Genomic DNA, 19805 nt, shown 5'->3' with positions numbered 1-19805 from the left:
CTTGTCACTTTCCTTATGTGAACAATGCTAGGCACTGGAAGTTGTGGCATCATTGAGCCTCCCATCAATAGGAGTGGGACATGGTCTCAAATGATGATTGCATTAAGGCCTCAGTAGTATGTCATATATATATATAGTTGTTGTTAATCATCACCCAAGGATATCTTTCCATTGATTTTTTTGAGAGAGAGTGGAAGGGAGGGGTGAGGCAGAGAGAGAGAAACATCAATGTGAGAGAGACATATCGGTTGGTTGCCTCCCACACATGTCCTGACTGGGCTGGGGATCAAGGCTGCAACTGAGGTACATGCTTTTGTCTGGAATTGAACCCGGGACCCTTCAGTCTGTGGGCCAGTGCTCTATCCATTGAGCCAAACAGCTAGGGCTAACATGTGTTTTTATTCATTTTTAGAGAGAGAGGAAGGGAGAGGAAGAGAGATAGAAACATCAATGATGAGAGAGAATCATTGATCGGCTGCCTTCTGTACAACCCCACTAGGGATCAGGCATGCAACCCAGGCATATGTCCTGACTAGGAATCAAACAGGTGACCTGTTGGTGCATGGGTTGACACTCAACCACTGAGCCACACTGGCTGGGCAAGGCCCCAGTAGTTTTGATACAGTGACACTCATCCTTTTTTATTACAGTGGAGTTAATGGGCAAAAACTGAAATTCCATGGCTCAGATGCAACTGACCTTATCCCCTAACAGTATCAACAAATGGCATCATTGTTCTCTTGGTGGGTAGGGCTATCAAGTACCTTACCACTGTGAGAAGACCTACATAGTTCTGGATCACTGATGGTTGCTTACCTCTTTTCAGTCCATGAAGGAAGGTATGTAATATAGTTTCTCTCAAATCTGGAGCTAAGAAGTAAAGTAGTCTCCAGAAGTTTCTGGTGAATTTCTCTGGGGGTGATGATAGCAGTATGCCAGGGTATGCTATGATGCTAATAAACAAGGGCTTGGTACTCTGTTCCCTCTCTTGCCAGCTGCATGGGGAGTGTCATCTGGAGGGAATTAGAACTTTCAACCCTTGTCTCTACTTTTCCACTCCTACTCCACTCATCTGGGTGATGGAAGACAAAGAAAATTGGGAGATTCAGGGAATTTTGTTCCAATATTCCTCTCAACTAGTGGTTCACTGTAGTAGAGCCAGATCCAGATATGGAGCATCTTTGGAGATTCACATATTCTAAGAACTGTTGGAAATTGTATCCTATTGGAAGTGGCCAGGTTACGGTTAAATAGATTGAAGCTAGGCTCCAACATGCAAATAGGGCTAGATGAGCAAAGGTTATCAAATTATTACGGTAGATAGGCTAGAAAATGAGGGTAAGCAATACATAGGAAAGGTAGAAGCAAGTAGAAGAAAGGAGATCTGGAGGAAACCTTTAATTAAGAGTCCATATGCCCATGGAGGCATGTATTTGGTGTACATGGCTATTGGTGGAGATATGCTGGAATCCAATAAAAGAACCAAAGCAAAATGAATGTGCAGCTCCAGCATTGTTAGTATCAAGTCTTTTAAATTCTACATCCTTATCAACTCACAAATCTATCCATCCTTCTTGCCCATTCAGTTGTTTCCTAAGTCTTGGAGATTCTGCCTATTAAATACATCTGAATCTATTTCTATGATGACCAGAGTGATCTATCAGAAACACACATTTAATTTAAGTACTTTCCTCCCCATTTCCTACAGGATTAATACTAATGTCTGATTTAGTATATATGACTATGATCTTGCCCCTGTTTATCTCTCACCACGTATCCTTTCTCTCTAGCCACAATGGCTTATTGGTATTATTTGAAACATGACATTCTATTACATTCCTTCCTGACTTAGTTCCTCTGGCTATTGTCTGGAATGTTCTACTTTTATATGTCTGGCAAATTCCTACTATGTCCTTTAAGGCTTTCTGTCTGAATTTTTCTGACCTATCAAGGCAGAGGTGAATACTCTTTCTTCACAGACTTCCTCTATTTTAGCACCCACTGAAGTGAATTATAACAATTAGAAAATTTATTTCTAGAGAGCATTCACCATGTCTAATTAATTTATGTTCTTTCAGAGCTTGACATGTAAGTAGAGTCTTAAATTGTCTTTGAATAGGGAACTTGTCAACCAGTTCATGTTGTTGATAATCTCTTGGGTCAAAGATTTGATGTCTGAAGTATGTGATACTAATTCATTAATTCAGCAAGGTATTTATTGAATGTCTACCCTGAGCCAGGCACGGAAATACAATGATGAACAAAGATAGATATGTTCTTAATGCTCTCAGTGAGTTGAGGATTTATTTGGAGAAACTGTTACTACATGTATTTGAATTATTAAATTAAATAGAACATATTCTGGTTTGGCTCGTGATGTCAGTCTGAGATTTTTCTCAAACACAAGGCTTTCTGAAATATGGGGTCAAAGCCTTTGCCTGTTGGAGTATTTTGGCTTTATGCATGCTGCAAGTTTGTCTCCAGTTCTTTAGCATAGAAAATCATTTTAGTTGATAAACACAACAGATTAAAAAATAGTTGAATATCTTACTTTAATCCAAGCAAAACTTTATCTTCAGAAATCTGTGGAGGGTTGGGATACATTACTGACTTTACAGCTTACCAAGTACTTTTGCATTTATAGTGGTTATTTGGTTTTGCTTATAGGGATATAGGGGGAGCCTTCAAGAATCAATAAAACATCATCATCTTCTTTTTTTAATTTTTATTTTTTTTAAATTTCTTTATTGGTTAACCCACCACACTCATGCTCTCATCCCCCTGTTGTCCCTGTCCATTGGTTTGGCTTATATGCATGCATACAAGTCCTTTGGTTGATCTCTTCCCCTTACCCCCACCCTCCCCTACTTTCCCTCTGGGGATTGATAGTCTGATCGCTGTTTCTCTGTCTTTGGACGGGATCATCTTCTTAGGCTGGAGGGGCTACCTTTAGGCAGTGAAATGTTATCAATGTATACCAGCTGCAAATAAGTGTCCTAGTCCCCCTGCTGAAAGCCATTAAGACATAAACTTTTACCTCAGGCAGTGTGAACTGGAGGAATGAAAGAAGCTGCCAGGTCCAGGCATTTTGAAATTGGGAAAGGAAAACAAAAATAAAAAACATCATAACTCCTGTAAAAATCAGATATGAGAAAGTTCAAACAAACTCACAGGATTCTGTTTCCTTTCAGTTGGGGTTAGCTATAAATAAGGACAGACCTGGAGTCAAGGTGACCAGTGATGTATAATCAGTTAGTTATCCCATTCAACGGGATAACAGACAGCATTACAGGGGATAGGCGTTCTGTTTTAAATGTTGCTTAAGAGAGGGGTTTTTCTGGAATGTGACTATGCTGTTTTCCCTCCAGACCCTCAGCTGGAGGTGGTAACTAGGAATTGCTGCAGAACTGAGGAGCAACTTTCTCCCTTTTAGGTGGCATGCTGCTATAGCAGAGACATGCTGCCACAAGATTAAACTTTAAAACCCTCATTTTGCTATATAAAAAGAACACAGCTTAAGGCAAAGTAAAGTTGCAATTTTGGCTTGAATCCAAAGTAGTTAACTAAACTGAAGCTAAAGTTACTTTGCTTAATTAGGAGTTTTATAAAAGTTATAGTATTATGTAACAATTAGTCTACTAATATTTTTTCCCTTTCTGAGGGTCTCAGAGAAAAAAACATGTTTTCTTTTTTAAAAAATGTTTTCTTGAACATCTTTTTAAAATAAAAATCAGACTATTTGAAGCTTTCAAGTTTTTTTCTGAGATTTAGTGAAGGAAGGAGATGGAGAGTAGATAGATTTATAGCCTACTTTATACATTTTCCCAGTTTAAACAGAAACCTACTTTGCCTTCTGATGAGACTAGTTTTCAAAAAAAAGAGTTTGGACTTTGGCCTTAGACCCCTCTGGAGCCATTGTCTTGTCCATTTAAATGCAACCCCAGGAAGGCTAGTATGGTGATGCATTTGATCTACACACTTTAGTGTAAAATAACCAGGTACAAAACGTTAGATTTTCTATCTCAACAGCAGCAAATACCTGTGTAAAATGGACATTACTTTTCTCAAAATTGGACTCTGTCCATTTCCTGAATTAACTTTACCATTGTGGTTAGGTTGCTTGTTTTTGATGGGCAGAGTTGCAATTGTGATGAGGGAAGGGAGCTCTTGCATTGGTTAGGTGGCCAGGCAAGTTATAAGGAGCTCATTCCTGCTCCAGAAAGGGAAGCAGGTCATCCCCAGTTCCCGTAACCAGATCATCTCCACTCCCTGCAACTGGATCATTCTCACTCCCTGTAATTGGGGGTGAATCATCTCTATTCCCCGAAACTGGGGGCCAATCATCCCCACACCCCGCTGAAGAAGGAAGGGAGTCATTGTCAAGCTCTCTGCCACCTGCAACTCTGGACTTGATTGTCCCCACCAGACCTTCAAAGGATCTGAATGTGGCTGATTTCTTCATGTCTCCAAGCTTCTTGCAGATGGCCGAGCCCATGGTGGACAGTGCAGCTGACGTCTTTTGTTTCATGTAGGCGTTGGAGACCTGAACCTCGCGCCAGCTCGTGGACAGATTCTGCTTCAGCCCCACCAAGGCCGTGAGGCCCAGCTTCCTCTTGAGCTCCACGCAGTGTCTTTCTTTGGCTGCTAGCGCATGGCGTAGGGTTACAATTTCAGCTTCCAATTTAGTGAGCTCGGACCTGAGCTTTTTCTGCTCGGCCTCTGTGAGATCCTCTGGTTTGGTAGGTGGATGGGGTTCATACGCGCCTGCAGAGGTCCCTGTCATGGCGCCTGTCATGGGCTGAGAAAGGTCTTCGTTAAGAGAGTCCAAGTCCAATTCTAGGTAGAGAGAGTCGAACTCATGGCTAGTAGAGAAATAATCTTGGCCAGGAGAGAAATCTAGGTCTGTGCGGTCAGACTCTTGTGGGGTAGGGTGGGACTCTAGGCCCGAGGGATCCATATCTTGGTGGGTGGAATGGACGCCACCACCAGTGGATGGAAGACCTAGAGCGCAGATTGGACAGCCAGACCCGCGGGGTCCACTTCCGGGTAAGGGGTGAGGGGTTGGGGGTGTGGGGCGGGGTGGTGAGGAAGGTCGTGGAGACGGGACTTCCGGCTGGAGAAAACTGCAGTGGAACCCAGGCTCAGCTCTTACGCCTCCCACACTCGTAGTGGTATTTCGACATAACGGCGAGCTTGTGAGGTAGGCAGTGCGGAGATTATTATTGGGGAGCAGAGGTGCTTTCCCTCCTGCTACAGTAAGTGGCAGGTTCTGGCCTTCTAACCAAGTCTGAGTCCCCTTATGATCTCTATGTACCACACCAGCCATTTTCAAACCTTTGAAAATCAATTGAACTCTTTGTACTGATAGAAATGTATGAAAAAGCCCAATATATAAATAAAAACTGCCCCCGAATGGGGCAGGGAGTCACTCCTGGCCTCATACTCTACCTATTTTCCTCTCCCATGTTCCCCAAGTGACCCCGAGAAACTCCTAGCATCACTCAAAGTGGATCTGAAGTCTCCTCAGAACGCTTGAGCCCAGTAGTGACTAACATGCTCCCATGGCATGAAGTATCAACAGTGTCAGAGGCTTGGGATAGCAGAATTCAGAAAGTGAGTCTGACCACTCACGATTGTCTGTTGTTTTGGTGGGGAGAAGGAGTAAATCTATAATAGTTGAGTCAAACTTAAGCTTAATAAATAACCACATACTATTGTACAGTGAGAATTTAGGAAAGAAGGAATAAGACATATGCAAATGGATAGTGCATGGGTTTTTAATACTGCAGTTGCATCTTCTTTCTTTTTGAAGCGTTCACTCACATTTCTCAAAGCAAGTCTGCCCACAGACATGGTTATCAGTTAAGGAAGGTGGTCTGCACAGTAAAGTAGAAATAGTTGGATAAGGTCTGTCAGGATGTCAACCCACCATATTCCCCTATTTCTAATTTCAGAGCTTCTAATTTATACAGAGGAAAAATCAGGACTTCAGTCCAGTGAGGGCAGGGGGTCAAGTATCCCGTAGCTGGCTATTGACTCCCAAGGAGTGGCTTTGAGCAAGTCTTAGATTCTAGTGATCTTGTTGGATACTGTGGTAGTTCTTGCAAACATTATCTTGTGGAACATTATATGATTCTCAGCAAATTGCAGCAAATAGCCATAGTCATGCCTATGTAGCTATAATAAAGCATCTAACCAACTTCAGCCTCCTTTGGGTGTATATTTAACAATTCTTTCACATAATTGAATAGTGTTTATTGTCTTGTCCTGAGTGTACCTCCCTAGATTAAAAAATGAGAATTGTTCTTGTAACAATGAAAACATTGGAATTGGAAACATGAAGGGATTTGACTATGCGAATAGAGGCCTGAAAAGGGCAGCCAGGACTGCCTAAAAACTATTTTGTTCCAGAGAGTGGACTCTTCCTCCATTGCCTGCAGAAACATGAGTGGTTTCAGGAATGCTCTGACTTCTGAACCAGAACTCCTCTTTCATGAGGATGAAGGGTAAAGAACCTCCTGGATTAAGCTAAATTACATGAACACACATTGTCTATTCAAAGTTGAGATTCTAAATCACCAGATTTGAACTTGCACTTGACTATCCTTTTCTGAATTATTTTAGCCATCAACCTCACTGTCTAATTTCTTGTTTCTATGCTTCCTCATCTTTCAATTCAAAATATGAAATCTTTTGTTAAAGTTCGATTCCTTTAGGTAATGATTTCTCTTGTAGCAAAATTAACCTGACCTCTCTCAGCAACTTCGCTTCCAGATGCCAAATCAAAACATAGCCTCTGGAAGGGCGTTTCCCATCTAGCAATGTCCTGACCTCCTGAGTAGATCTGGACAAATAAGTAACACAATGGAGCAATCCATTTTATTAGGCTTATATATAACCACATAAAAAGAACAGTTATATTTATATTTTTAAAATATATTTTATTGAGTTTTTTACAGAGAGGAAGAGAGAGGGATAGAGAGTCAGAAACATAGATGAGAGAGAAACATTGATCAGCTGCCTCCTGCACACCCCCTACTGGGGATGTGCCCACAACCAAGGTACATGCCCTTGACTGGAATCGAACCTGGGATCTTTCAGTCCCCAGGCCGACGCTCTATCCACTGAGCCAAACCGGTTACGGCCAGTTATATTTTTAAAACATAGACCTATCAAATGAAATTTCATTTAATTTATAGTGATTTTAACCAATTACTTGAATAAACTATTTTTTTAATCCTTGTTGAAACAAGGCCACCGAAAATTAGGTTGCCTCCCCCCCCCAAAAAAAAAAATGGGAGAGAGGATGAATAAACTACTTTTTTAGTTTATTAAATAGTAACCTATCAAGCCATTGCCCCATGGTTTTAGAATTTCACATCTCTAGATTTGACAATGAAATAATCTATATTTCATAGAAAGGCTCATAAAATTAGTCATCTGAAACGGAAAGCTTTTTGCTGCTATTTTGGCACTAAAAACAGCCAAGAAAATTGATTCAGCAACCTATGAAGAAAGAGCTTGAGAATTGTCTTTAATTCTACAATGGTTTTCTATCTTTTGTTTCCAAGGAAAATATTATTGACCCATTTTTAGTAAAAAGTGAATTATTTCTCTAGTAAGGTTGATGGAGCCATACCAATCCTTTTCAAACATAAAGGTAAAAGTACAACAAAATGATTTTTCAATCTTAATTTTTATAAGCCTGTATGATATATTTTATAAATAAGTTATTGAAACTTGAATTTAAAAAACAAAGCCATACCCTTCATCAGGTCTGGGGAGAAAGAAGTGAGATTGTAGTAATTGCTATTAGATCTAGGAATGAATAGGGATTTGTACCACTGCCAACAGGTTTAAACATTTGACATCTTTTGTTATAAAAGATCAATATGGTGCTTCCTGATTATATCAATTTATAAAATAACCCACATTTGTGGTTCCAGCTGCTTCTAAAGAACTGACAGCCCTGGCCAGGTAGCTCAGTTGGTTAGAGCGTTATCCTGATATGCCAAGGTTGTGGGTTTGATCCCCAATCAGGGCACATTCAAGAATTAACCAATGAATGAAAAACAAATCCATGTTTTTTCCCCTCTCTTTTCCTCTCTCTCTCTCTCTCTCTCTCTCTCTCTCTCTTTCCTCCCCTTCTCCCTCTCCCCATTCCTTTCTCTCTCTAAAATGAGTTAAAAAAAATCGACAATTTACCCTGCAGTCCAGTCATTTGCACTGCTAGATTTAACTACAGTGGGTTCTCTAGGGCTTTAACTCTGTTATTACAGAACTATTACCATAAACATTTTGTTCATTTTAGCTGAATACTAGGAAAAATGTTTAAATATTTAATTGAGCCTGAAAACAAGTCATATAGTTGAAACTCTAATCCAGTCAGAATGTTTTAAGAGTAGGAGGAGAAAAATGGTAGTTGGGCTTTTCTTGTGGAAAGTGAGAATATTTTATTTGATTTTTATTTTCACTATAATCTCATATCATAGCCCAGCTCCACCAAGAATATATGCAGTGAGTCACCCTCCCATAGATATCCTTCAGCATGAACTGGAATATTTGTAGCAGCTTACAGCTACTAATAGAAAATTCAAGTTTTTTTTCGAAGACTATGACCATTATGGTAGGTTTGCAAGTGTTATTGATAGCAATCCTCATATTTCAGTAATTAAGTTGATCTTTGTTTAGGACCAGGATGACATTTTCTTGCAGCATTCCTCCTACATGGACCAATTAGCCTTTTTTGGGGTGTGTGTGTGTGTTTTTTAAATGATTAGGTATATTATAGAATAGGATTTTTCTCTCTGAAGCCCAAACATACTATCAGGATATTAAATTGGAGCTTAATACTGTTATTCACTCTCTTTGGTGGTGTATATAATTGTGGTAGGAGTCCCCAGGGGAATCTGGTTGAATCTGAAGAACTAGTGGCCCCCTGCCCCCAAGTATTCATTTACATGAGTTGATATGTACAGGATGAAGGGGTTTGTAATTTTGTGTGTACAGATCATCAGAGGTAGAAGAGGAATGACAGGGAGATGAAAACATGGAGAGGAGGGAAAGGAAAATTATCAAAAGATGTAGGACTTCCCTATATTAAAAATGAAGATTCTTCTTGTTGGAAACATGATGGGCTGTATATATAAATGCCTGCAAAGGGTCATAAGGGCTCCTTAAACACTGTGTTTTGTTCTAGAAGAATGGACTTTTCCTTTGATGCTTGCAGAAAAGCTAGTGGTTCCAGACTGAACCAGAAACAGTTCTTAATGCTGAAAATGAAGTACAAGGAAGCCCATGAAGTACATATTAAAGCCCTTGGGCTCTATTTAGGACAATATGGACAAACTTTAGGGGAAATTTCACAATGGAAGTTGTTCTTATTCCTTTTTTTTCATTTGGATGAGGAAAGTGGGGGAGAACTTCCTAGAAGTTTTGATCTTTTTACATTTTGGAGGATAGCATGTTGGAAGATAAGTCCTAGTGGCAATAGTGGGGAATCACCTAAGAGAAGAAAGTAGACAAAGCTGGTACATGAGCCAGAAAAGACATGGTCAGTTATATGCTGATGGATGTAGATGGTCTGTGTTCTGTCAAGGAACTTAGGGCTTGACTTGTTTCTCTAGTCAGGATCTAGAAATTCAGAGGGTGCCTTAAAAGGGAGCAGGGGATTGCAAAAAGACAAGATTGAAACTTGCTTCTCACTATCAAGCTCCTCTCCGACACTTCCTGAATTACATGCAGTTTCAACAAAGACTAGACTGCTGCTAACATGTCTGCAGGGGACCCAGATTACTTGACCTTTAACCAAGCAGGAAAATTTATCTGGAGAATGTTAAGATTTTGAGTAGTGGTAGATACACCTTCCCTCAAGTGACTGGGCACAAAGTGGAGACATCTACAGAGAGTGTAGAGCAGAAGCACATGGAAGGGCTGGCCTGAGCAAAGAGGACTCCCAGAAGTAACTGGGGAGACTTGTAGGTGGAGTGTTAAATCCTGAAGCTTGACACTGAAGGTTTAGAACCAGCAAAATGTGGGGCCAAAGCAATTTAACTCTGCAGAGGTCTGGGGAAAATCAGACTACTAATAGAAAATTCATGTTTTTTTCAAGGTTATGACCATTGTGGTATTTTGCTGTAACACAAAAAACCTGAGGCCTGAACTCTACTCTCTGGTTGCATAGCTATTCTTGTTTAAAACTGTCATGCCTGCTATAGCGACAGCATAATTATTTTATTTCCTCAATTCTGAGACACAATCAATTGTAAGACATCTTTTAAATAAGAGGTTTCTAGGAGGAAAACCTATACCAAATTGTACATTGATTTTAAGATGTAATCCTAATTTTACAAGCATTAAAATTTCACATAATAATAAGCATTTTAGAATTGAAGAAACACTGTAGTAATGCAGCAAACTACAAACAGTAATGACTGCTTGATTCTTCTACTGGAATTCAGAATGGACTGTAGAGTTTCCTCTTTCCTTTCTGAATGAAAAGACAGAAGGAAATTAGCATTTATTACATATCTTCTATAACAAAAATAATGGAAATTTCTAATGTTTATTGACTGCTTATCATGTGCCACGAATTGTTCTAGGTGTTTTCACATTTTATTTTATTTAATCCTCATAATATTCTTGAAAGGTAGGTATTAGAAATATTGTTACCCTCTGTGAGACTCAATTTCCCCATTTTTGAAGATTAGGAAACCAAGATGCATAGAGAATAACTTGTCTGAGGTCACATAGTTGTTAAGTAAAAAACTTAGGAGATTAATCTATAAACTCAGGGCTACTTAGGTTGTTTTTTATAAAGTTCATGTTTAGCTCTTTCTTAAAACTGAAATAAATCATGTGAACAAAAGTATATATGTACCTTTAAAAATTATAAATGCAAATAACTAGGAACTCACCACTCAAGTTAGAAATAACGTTTCCAATGTTTTTGAAATTTACTGCATGTCCTTCTCTTTCTATCCCCCCAGTTAGCCTCTACTCCAAATTTTGGGGAAGTCATTTCTTCTCTTCTTTGTAAGTTTTTAACACCTATGTATGTATCTATAAATAATGCATTATTTAGTTTTGCCTGTTTTGGGACTTATTTATATATTTTAACTTAGGTATAATTGACATATAACATGTTAATTTCAGGTGAAATGATTCAATATATTTGTACATATTATGAAATGATCACCATAATAAGTCTAGTTAATATCTGTCACCATTTTTAAAAATATATTTTTATTGATTTCAGAGAGGAAGGGAGAGAAAGATAGAAACATCAATGATGAGAGAGAATCATTGATTGGCTGCCTCCTGCATGTCCCCCACTGGGGATCAAGCCCACAATTTGGGCATGTGCCCTCATTGGGAATTGAACCGTGACCTCCTGGTTCATAGGTTGAAGCTCAACCACTGAGCCATGCTGGCTGGGCTGGGGCTTCTTCTTGAGCTAACAAAGGGGGTTCCCTCCTATTATTTCAGGATTTAGTCAGAGTTGGTTTTTCAAAGTCTAATATATTACTGAATAAAATTCCATGTTGTACTTTCCAGCCTGGAAAGACTGTATAAAAGGTCTGTTTTGTATAGTAGTAACTGTAATGAACAGGAAATATGGAAATGCCGCTTAGAATGATCAGTACCGAACTTTTAAAATGTCCTTATGGTGAGGGTAGGGCACAAATCACATCCTTGTTGATAAAGAAAGAGATGGATAAATTCATATTATTTTCAGTTGCCTTCAGGACTTTTGGCTAGATTCCAGAAGACTTTGCCCATGATCAACAAGATAAAATCCATCCTCTTTGCCTGGAGTACCATAAGTCCTCTGGCATGGGAAAGAAAACCTCTTGTTTGGTTTCCTCTTTGTGTTTTTCTGACATCAGCTGCTATTTTGTTCAACATCTCACCAATAAATACCTCAAGGGATAGGTGGTGATTGGAAGTAAATATCAAATTACTTTGTTACATACTTTATAAAAAAAAAAATCCTTACCGGAGAATAGGTTTATTGATTTTTACAGAGGGAGGAAGATAGAAAGAGAAACATCAATTGGTTACCTCTCATACACACCCCGTACTGGGGATCAAATTCACATCCTAGGTATGTGCCCTAACCAGGAACTGAACCCACAACCTTTTGGTGTATGGGACGATGTTCCAACCAACTGAGCTGTCCAGCCAGGACCTTTGTTACATACTTAAAAAAAACAAAACCTTTTGATTTTAACCAGTTAACTGCCACGATATTTTGAATTTAATTATAAAAGATCCGCCCCATGTGTCTATAGACACCTATGATGTACAAATGGTTAAGTATCTTATTATATTTTGTATTTTATATTTAAAATCCAGGAAGCATAGCATGCCCATTATATTCCCTTTCCCCTCTACTTCCCCCACAGGCCCGTATCTCCTAAACTCCAAGGGACCCCACAAGACTTGCAACCAGAGGACCAATGGGCAGTGGCAGCTCATCCCAGGATAATCCCCTGAATCTGTTTCCGAGGCACTCTTTTTTTCTGACTTCTCAGAAAGTCAAAACAGCCCAGCCTAGACTCTCCTGTTGCTTCTTCTATGCCCTTCCTTGTTTCACTGTCCTAATTGTGTTTTTGTTGTGGTCAGTAAATTCTTGCTTGCTTTTCTAACTAACTAACTAAATTAATTCAATAAAATAATTCTTTATTTTTCAATTACAATTGACTTCCATTATTATAGTAATTTCAGTGTACAACCTGATTGGACATTACTAGTATATAACTTACTAAATGATCATCCCAATAAATCTTGTGCCCATCTGATACCATACATAGTTATTAGAATATTATTGACTATATTCCCTATGCTGTACTTTACATTTTCATGACTATTCTTTAACAACCAATTTGTACTTCTTAATCCCATCACCTTTTTCACCCATCCCTCCAACTCCCCTCCCATCTGGCAACTGTCAAAATGTTTTCTATACCTATTTGTCTGTTTCTGTACTGCTTATTTTTTCGTTATTTAGATTCAATTGCTGATAGATATCTATTGCCATTTTAAACCTTTCTTTCCCTTCCTTTTTAAAAAAATGTTTTTTTCCCCATTGATTTCAGAGAAGAAGAGAGAAGGAGAGAGATAGAAACGTCAGTGATGAGAGAGAATCATTGATTGGCTGCCTCTTGCACACCCCCCACTGGGGATCAAGCCCACAACCCAGGCATCGAACTATGGCCTCCTGGTTCAACCTCCTGGTTCATAGGTTGAGGCTAACCATTGTACCACATCCTGCCAGGCTCTGTGTTTTTTTTAATGCTGTTGAAGTTCTCACTAAGTTCCTTGAGCATGCTTATAACCATTGTTTTCAATTCTGTATCTAGTAGTTTGCTTGCTTCTATTTCATTTCATTATTTTTCTGGGGATTTCTCCTGTTCTTTCATTTGGGACTTCTTTCTTTGTCTCTGCATTTTGACTGTTTCCCTAAAAGTGGCAGGGCTGGAATTCAAACCTAGGTCTAGGTCTACTTGGCTCCATCTTTACCATTGCATGTTCTTTGGAACATCCCCCTTATTCTTTTTTCTCTTAAGATATGGCATATATAACTCTCATAATATCTTTGTGTGTATATTGTAGAAATAATATCCCTCTAGACTTAATTTTACAAATAGAGATATAACATACATAAAGTGGCCAAATCTTGCATATATAACTCAGGGTACTTGTACATATGTACACACCCATGTAACACCCCCACCAGATCAAGACACAGAGTATTTCTGACACTCCAGAAGACTATCTCATGCCCCTTTCCAATCACAGCCATTTCTCCCCTTCTCCCCGCCACACGGGGAGCTGCTGATCTGGCCTCTATAAACATAAGTTTTGCCTGTTTTTGAATAGTCTGTAAATGAAATTATATAATAAGCACTCTTTTGTGTGTGTGTGTGGCTTCTTTTTAAAAGAAAATATGTTTTTATTGACTTTCAGAGAGAGAGGAAGAGAGAGAGAGAGAGAGAAATACCAATGAGAGAGAAACATCATTGATAGGCTATCTCCTGCACACCCTCTACTGGGGATTGAGCCTGCAACCCTGGGCATATGCCCTGACTGGGATTCAAACCAGCGACCTCTTGGTTCATGGGTCAGTGCTCAACCACTGAGCCACACCAGCCGGATTGTGGGTGGGTTATTTAAAATCATGTCTGAGATTCATTTATGTTGTTATGTGTTTATTTTGTTATATATTTTTATTGCTATGTATGTTCTTTTAAAGCTAACATTTCCTTCTAGTTACAAAAGTAATACATTTTCAAAGCAGAGAATTTGGAAAATACGGAAAAGCATAGAAAGGAAAAGAAAAATGACTGGTAACTCCACTCTCCAGAGATAATTATAGTTAATGCTTTTGATTTTACCCTGCCAGATTTTTTTCTATGCATATATGATTACTAGGTTTGGATTATATATACATTTCTGTTTTATAACCTGATATTTTCTCTTAACAGTTTATCATGAACATTTTCCATGTTATTAAAAATACATTTGTTGCCGGGCTGGCGTGTCTCAGTGGTTGAGCATCAACCTATGAACCAGGAGGTCACAGTTCAATTCCTGATCAGGGCACATGCCTGGTTTGTGGACATGATCCCCAATAGGGTGTGTGCAGGAGGCAGCTGATCAATGATTCTCTCTCATTATTGATGTTTCTAGTTCTCTCTCCCTCTCCCTTCCTCTCTGAAATCAATAAAGATATATTAAAAAACATTTTTTACAATGATTTTAAAAAGTTTAAAACAATTTTATTAAAAAAATGTTTTTTGGTTGTTGTTGGGGTTTTTTTTGGCAATGAGGGAGTATGTGAAGCATTCACAAGACAAAATTCAAAAGGTGAAAAAATGTGTGTAATAAAAAAATCTCTCTCCTATCCTTACCCTAGTTTCCCCACCTTGCTCTCCCATCCCCCACCCCAGAATTCAGTGTTACCAGTTTCCAGTATAGTCTTCTGGAGTTATTCTGTGCACATAGAAAAAAATACGTAAACATGTTATTTTTTAACCTTTCTTATGCACAACTGTTTTGTGCACTATTTGCCCCTTGCTTCCTTTACTTAATAAGGTTTCTTGGAGATTATTTCACATCAGCATAACTGTATCAAGAACTTCTTTGTCCTTTAAGATATGATAAAATGCTTACTTTGCTCATATCAAATGAAATACAATTACACTGAGAGACCATTTTTCTTCTGATTGGCAAAAATAAAATGGTATTCTTTATTATCAAGGGTATAGGAAATAATAATAATAATAATAGTAAAGCACTAATTTGTAATAAATCATTTAATCCTCACAGCAATTCTGTGAACTAGGTTTTATTTTTACATCCCTTTTATAGAAGAGAAAACTGATGCACAAAAATGTAAATAACTTACTCAGGGCACTCTTATACAATGCGGGGGGAGGAGCATAAACTGATATAATCTCTATGAAGATAAATTAGGCAATAGCTATCAAAGTTATGTATTACTCTTTGATCATAATTGTACTTCTAGAAATTTATCATATATTCCCACATGTGAGAAATTATACATATGTAAGGTTATTTTTTTGAGCAATGTTTATAGTAAATTGTAAAGAGCTGAGCTGGAGAGAGCTGAGCTGCCAAAATAAAAGTAACAGTCAGGCTTTCATTACTTACTGCTCTAGTATAAAGCAAGAGACTAACCAAAAGAAAGCCAGGCTCCCCTGGCTTTCTTCCCCATGGATCTTCCCCGGTGAGGATCAGGTGTGAGGATTTTCATTCATCCCCATGGATCTTCCCCGGTGAGGATCAGGTGTGAGGATTTTCTCACTACCATGAGAGCTCCAAACAAAAGGCTCCTGCCATTTTATGGACCCAGGAGCTGGGAGGAGGGATTGAGGAAGGAGGTAGGAATGGAAAAATAGTACTCACTGAGTCCGGAGTCAGAGTGGAGAAATATGTCTTCAAAGTTCCTCTTCCTCCCTCTCCTAAGGAGGTCTCAGCAGAGATATCTGGGAAAGTCCCTGATAAAGAGGCTTCCAAATGGAGGTGTCTGGGCTAGGAATACAGATATGTGTAAGAGCATGGTTGGCTGGGAGGCCTGAGTCTTTGACTACAACTTCTGAGACTGCAGTGCACTGGCTGGGCCCCAAGTTTGATGTTGGAGGGCAGCTTTTCCCAAGGAACCTATCAGGTAAAGTCTTTGTAATTGCTTATGGTCGGGCCTGAGAGATCACACATAGGTTTTCTGCCAGGAGTCAGACTCCTCACTAAGATTATAAACAATTTAAATGTTCTTCAGGGTGTTGGTTGAATGAATTGTGGCAAACCCATAGAATGTCTTATAGGAGTGACACATGATTTTCAGTGGAAGTAGAGTCAGACTCTTAGTTGGAAATAGACGATTTACTTAAAATGAATAATTAAAGAAAGTTCACAATGGGTTGAGAGATAATGCAGCAGTCAAGGGTAGCAACAGGGAAGCAGTTACTATTCCAAAGCCTAAATGGGAATAGGAGGGAATGGTTGCAGAAACCCCTTAAGACCTCCTGCCAACTATGGCCCTACAGGGAGAGAACAGGAGGAATAAGTACCCTGACCTCTTTCCTTCCACTCTTTGATCAGAACAGTCATCTCTTCTGATGCTTTCTGTCTGCCAAACATAACCTGAAGCCAGGAGGTAAGGGAACCTGTTTGATGCACTCTATAAAGATTAACCTTTCAGGGAACAAAATAGGGAGGAAAAGAGTAGAGAAGGGTGGAGATTAAAGCTACAGAGGAAAACGAAATATCTATCTCAATGATATTGTATAAATATATGTAATTGTTTAATCTAACATCTCTTGTTGAGAAGTTAGTTTGCTCCCAGATTTTCTCTTTGCTTTTATAAACATTCTTTTATTTAAATCTCTGCATGCCTATTTCCATAAGGTACTATCTATATCTATATCTATCTATCTATCTATCTATCTATCTATCTACACACACACACATATACCCTTGACTGGAATCAAACTTGGGACCCTTCAGTCTGCAGGCTGACGCTCTATCCACTGAGCCAAACCAGCTAGGGCAGATAAGGTACATTCTTAGAAGCAGAGTGGCTGGACCCCACTTTTAAGATTTTTGATATATATTTAACTTCTGGAAAAATTTAAACTATTTACCCACCAGCGGTAGATTGTGAGTTTGTTTTCCTGCATTCTCCTTAACACTAGGTATTATCATTAGTCTTTGCCAATTTAATAGGGAAATATTACATCATGCTCTTTTAGTTTATATTTCTTTGATTAGTACTAGTTGAACATAAAATATCTTCATTGGCCATCTTTGGTTTTGTTAAATCTTATCCCTGTTTTAGTACAAATCCTTGCTCTCATTTGTGCCTACTGCTCTTCAATCATAGCTCCTCTGTTTTATCCCCCAAAGATTAAACCTTCAATATTTTGTGATGATCTTTGCCACAATTACTTGACTAGAGTTGGGGGAGAGTTATAGAGGTGCCTAATGCCCTAAATGGTTTTTTAACCAATCTTCATGTATTTAGTACTATTTTCACACTACCACCCTTCTCTTCCTACTTCAGGAGACATCTGGTGCTGCCAGTTACTGAGCCTTTTAGTGGTTATGCAGTGTAATTTGCTTCGATTCTGGGATTTTTCCACAGCCAACTTAGGATTCAAATTTCTCAAGTTAAGTTATCACTCTTCCCTCTGCTTTCCATCTTTCTCATTTTTGTGGTGGTTATTTCTTCTCCTGATTTCTTTGCCCTTATGTATTATGCCTTAAAAATTTCCTCTACTGTCGTTTAAGTGAGTTTTTTTATTGGAGAACATGGAGTTTGAACAGGAAGTCCCAAGTTGGATTTTTATCTTAAAGTTGAAAGTATTTTACTGGGCCTTGTTAGGTTGGTAAATACTACAGATGACTCATAGACTCAGAAGAGATAGCTGTTTAGAATAGAGAGCCTTGAAGTTACTTCACACCAGTGTGAGGAAGGTTCCTCTATTGATGAAAATTCTTTACATGACCTCTTAGAATACCTCTGCACTCACATTCATAAAGATATTAAATATGGGTTGCTCATGTAAAAATATTTGTGAACTTGTTCATTTGCATGCACATTTATTATATTCACAATTCAGGTTAAGCCTCTCAGGAACATAGCAAAATATTTAATAACTGATGCTGCATGAGCACTGATAATCAGAATGGACAGTGGCTGGAATAGAGTCCAGGAGGCCTTCTGCTGGGTCATTTGTATGCTGGATCAAGAGGTGATCTATGCCACTGGGGAGGTTTAGGAGAGAGAAGGGAGAAGGAGGGGGACACTTTAAGGACTCAGTGTAGCTGCTATTTGCCAACTAGTATGGAAGTATTTTCATATTTTATGGTAGGTATGGCCACAGTGGTACATTTAACTAATTGTTAGCCTGGAGTTGTTCCCTTTTGTTCCAGCCATGTTGCCATTATGTGAATAATTTATCCTCTTTGGTATGCTTTAGATGTTAATTTAAACTATGTTTTTACCTACGTTGTCTGTCACTGCCTTATTTCTTTTATTCAGTATCTTTCCCAGCTTTCTATAGATAATGGATCCCATTTATTAGACCAGGCCCTCACTAGTTCCTGAGCCAGTCTTGAAGGTAGTGGAAGTCTAATTAATAACATCAGCAACCTAGTGCTTGCATTCCAACAAGAGCCCTGGCTGTTTAGGTAATCTCTGAGCTGTAGCTTTCCATTTCATCCCCTAATCTTGGCTTTATTCATAAGATGGACTCTTGCCTCAGTTTCCCTCCCCAGTATGCTTGGTACATGATACCTTTTGGTCCATTCTACTTCCTTTGAGTTCTCCCTCTCCCTAGTCACTTTCTGTAGTCTTGTTGCAAATTGATGTGTATAGCCTGGAATCATGATATAGCTACCTATGTAGCTTTGATCATACCTGACACCTCTGTTCTGCTCTCTGCCTCTGGACTGCACTCCTTTTGTAATGATGCTTCCCCAACCCACAGCCAAGTATAACTGTACTCTTCGTGTGGCTTACCATATTACATACTGGCATTAGAAGTTCCCAACTAAACAGGCCATCCAAAATATCTAAGGATGAAGCTCAAGTGCCTCCCAGGTACTCAGAGCTTCCAATTAGCTTTTTAACTATGAGAAGATAATCAACAATTATCAGACACTTGAGGATAGAAATATACCGAAGCATGCAATCACACACACACAAAAATAACTTAGAGAAAACAGAGACAATGTAGGGAGAAGAAAGAAAAGTTTTAAAATTATTAAAACTTACCCACTGTGAGCTTACCTCTGCCTTGGCCCCCATTGCCACGGCTTGGTCAGGAAGGACGTCCGGAATGACATCTGGAAGGTCGTTTGGCTGTCTGGTCTAATTAGCATATTAGGCTTTTATTATTATAGACTAGAGGCCCGGTGCACAAAAATTTGTGCACTCGTGGGGGAGAGGGGGTCCCTCAGCCCGGCCTGTGCCCTCTTGCAGTCTGGGACCTCTCAGGAGATAACGACCTGCTGGCTTAGGCCTGCTCCCGGGTGGCAGAGGGCAGGCCCAATCCCTAGGTGCAGCCCCTGGTTGGGCTCAGAGCAGGGCCGATTGGGGAGTTGGGGTGCCGCCCCCTGTCATGCACAGAGCAGGGCGGATCGGGAGGTTGTGATGCCACCCCTAGTCACGCTCAGGGTAGGGCCGATTGGGGGGTTGGGGCACCGCCCCCTGTCACACTCAAGGCAGGGTCGATGGGGAGGTTGTGGCGCCACCCCCTGTCACGCACAGAGCAGGG

The 19805-nt window shown here is 39.4% G+C and overlaps 1 protein-coding gene across 1 annotated transcript; it reads right to left on the bottom strand.

Annotated features, from left to right (window-relative positions):
- Positions 1 to 4204: 4204 nt before the first annotated feature.
- On the bottom strand, positions 4205 to 4957 carry TPD52L3 (tumor protein D52-like 3). The gene has a single exon (XM_005861351.2). It carries the CDS (start codon positions 4955 to 4957, stop codon positions 4205 to 4207), a length of 753 nt encoding a protein of 250 aa, XP_005861413.2.
- Positions 4958 to 19805: the final 14848 nt, after the last annotated feature.

This window comes from Myotis brandtii, unplaced genomic scaffold, assembly GCF_000412655.1.
Source record: "Myotis brandtii unplaced genomic scaffold, ASM41265v1 scaffold149, whole genome shotgun sequence".
Classification (NCBI taxonomy): Eukaryota; Metazoa; Chordata; class Mammalia; order Chiroptera; family Vespertilionidae; genus Myotis; species Myotis brandtii.
Note: the sequence above shows the minus strand (reverse complement) of the source record. Positions and strands in the feature narration are given on the sequence as shown.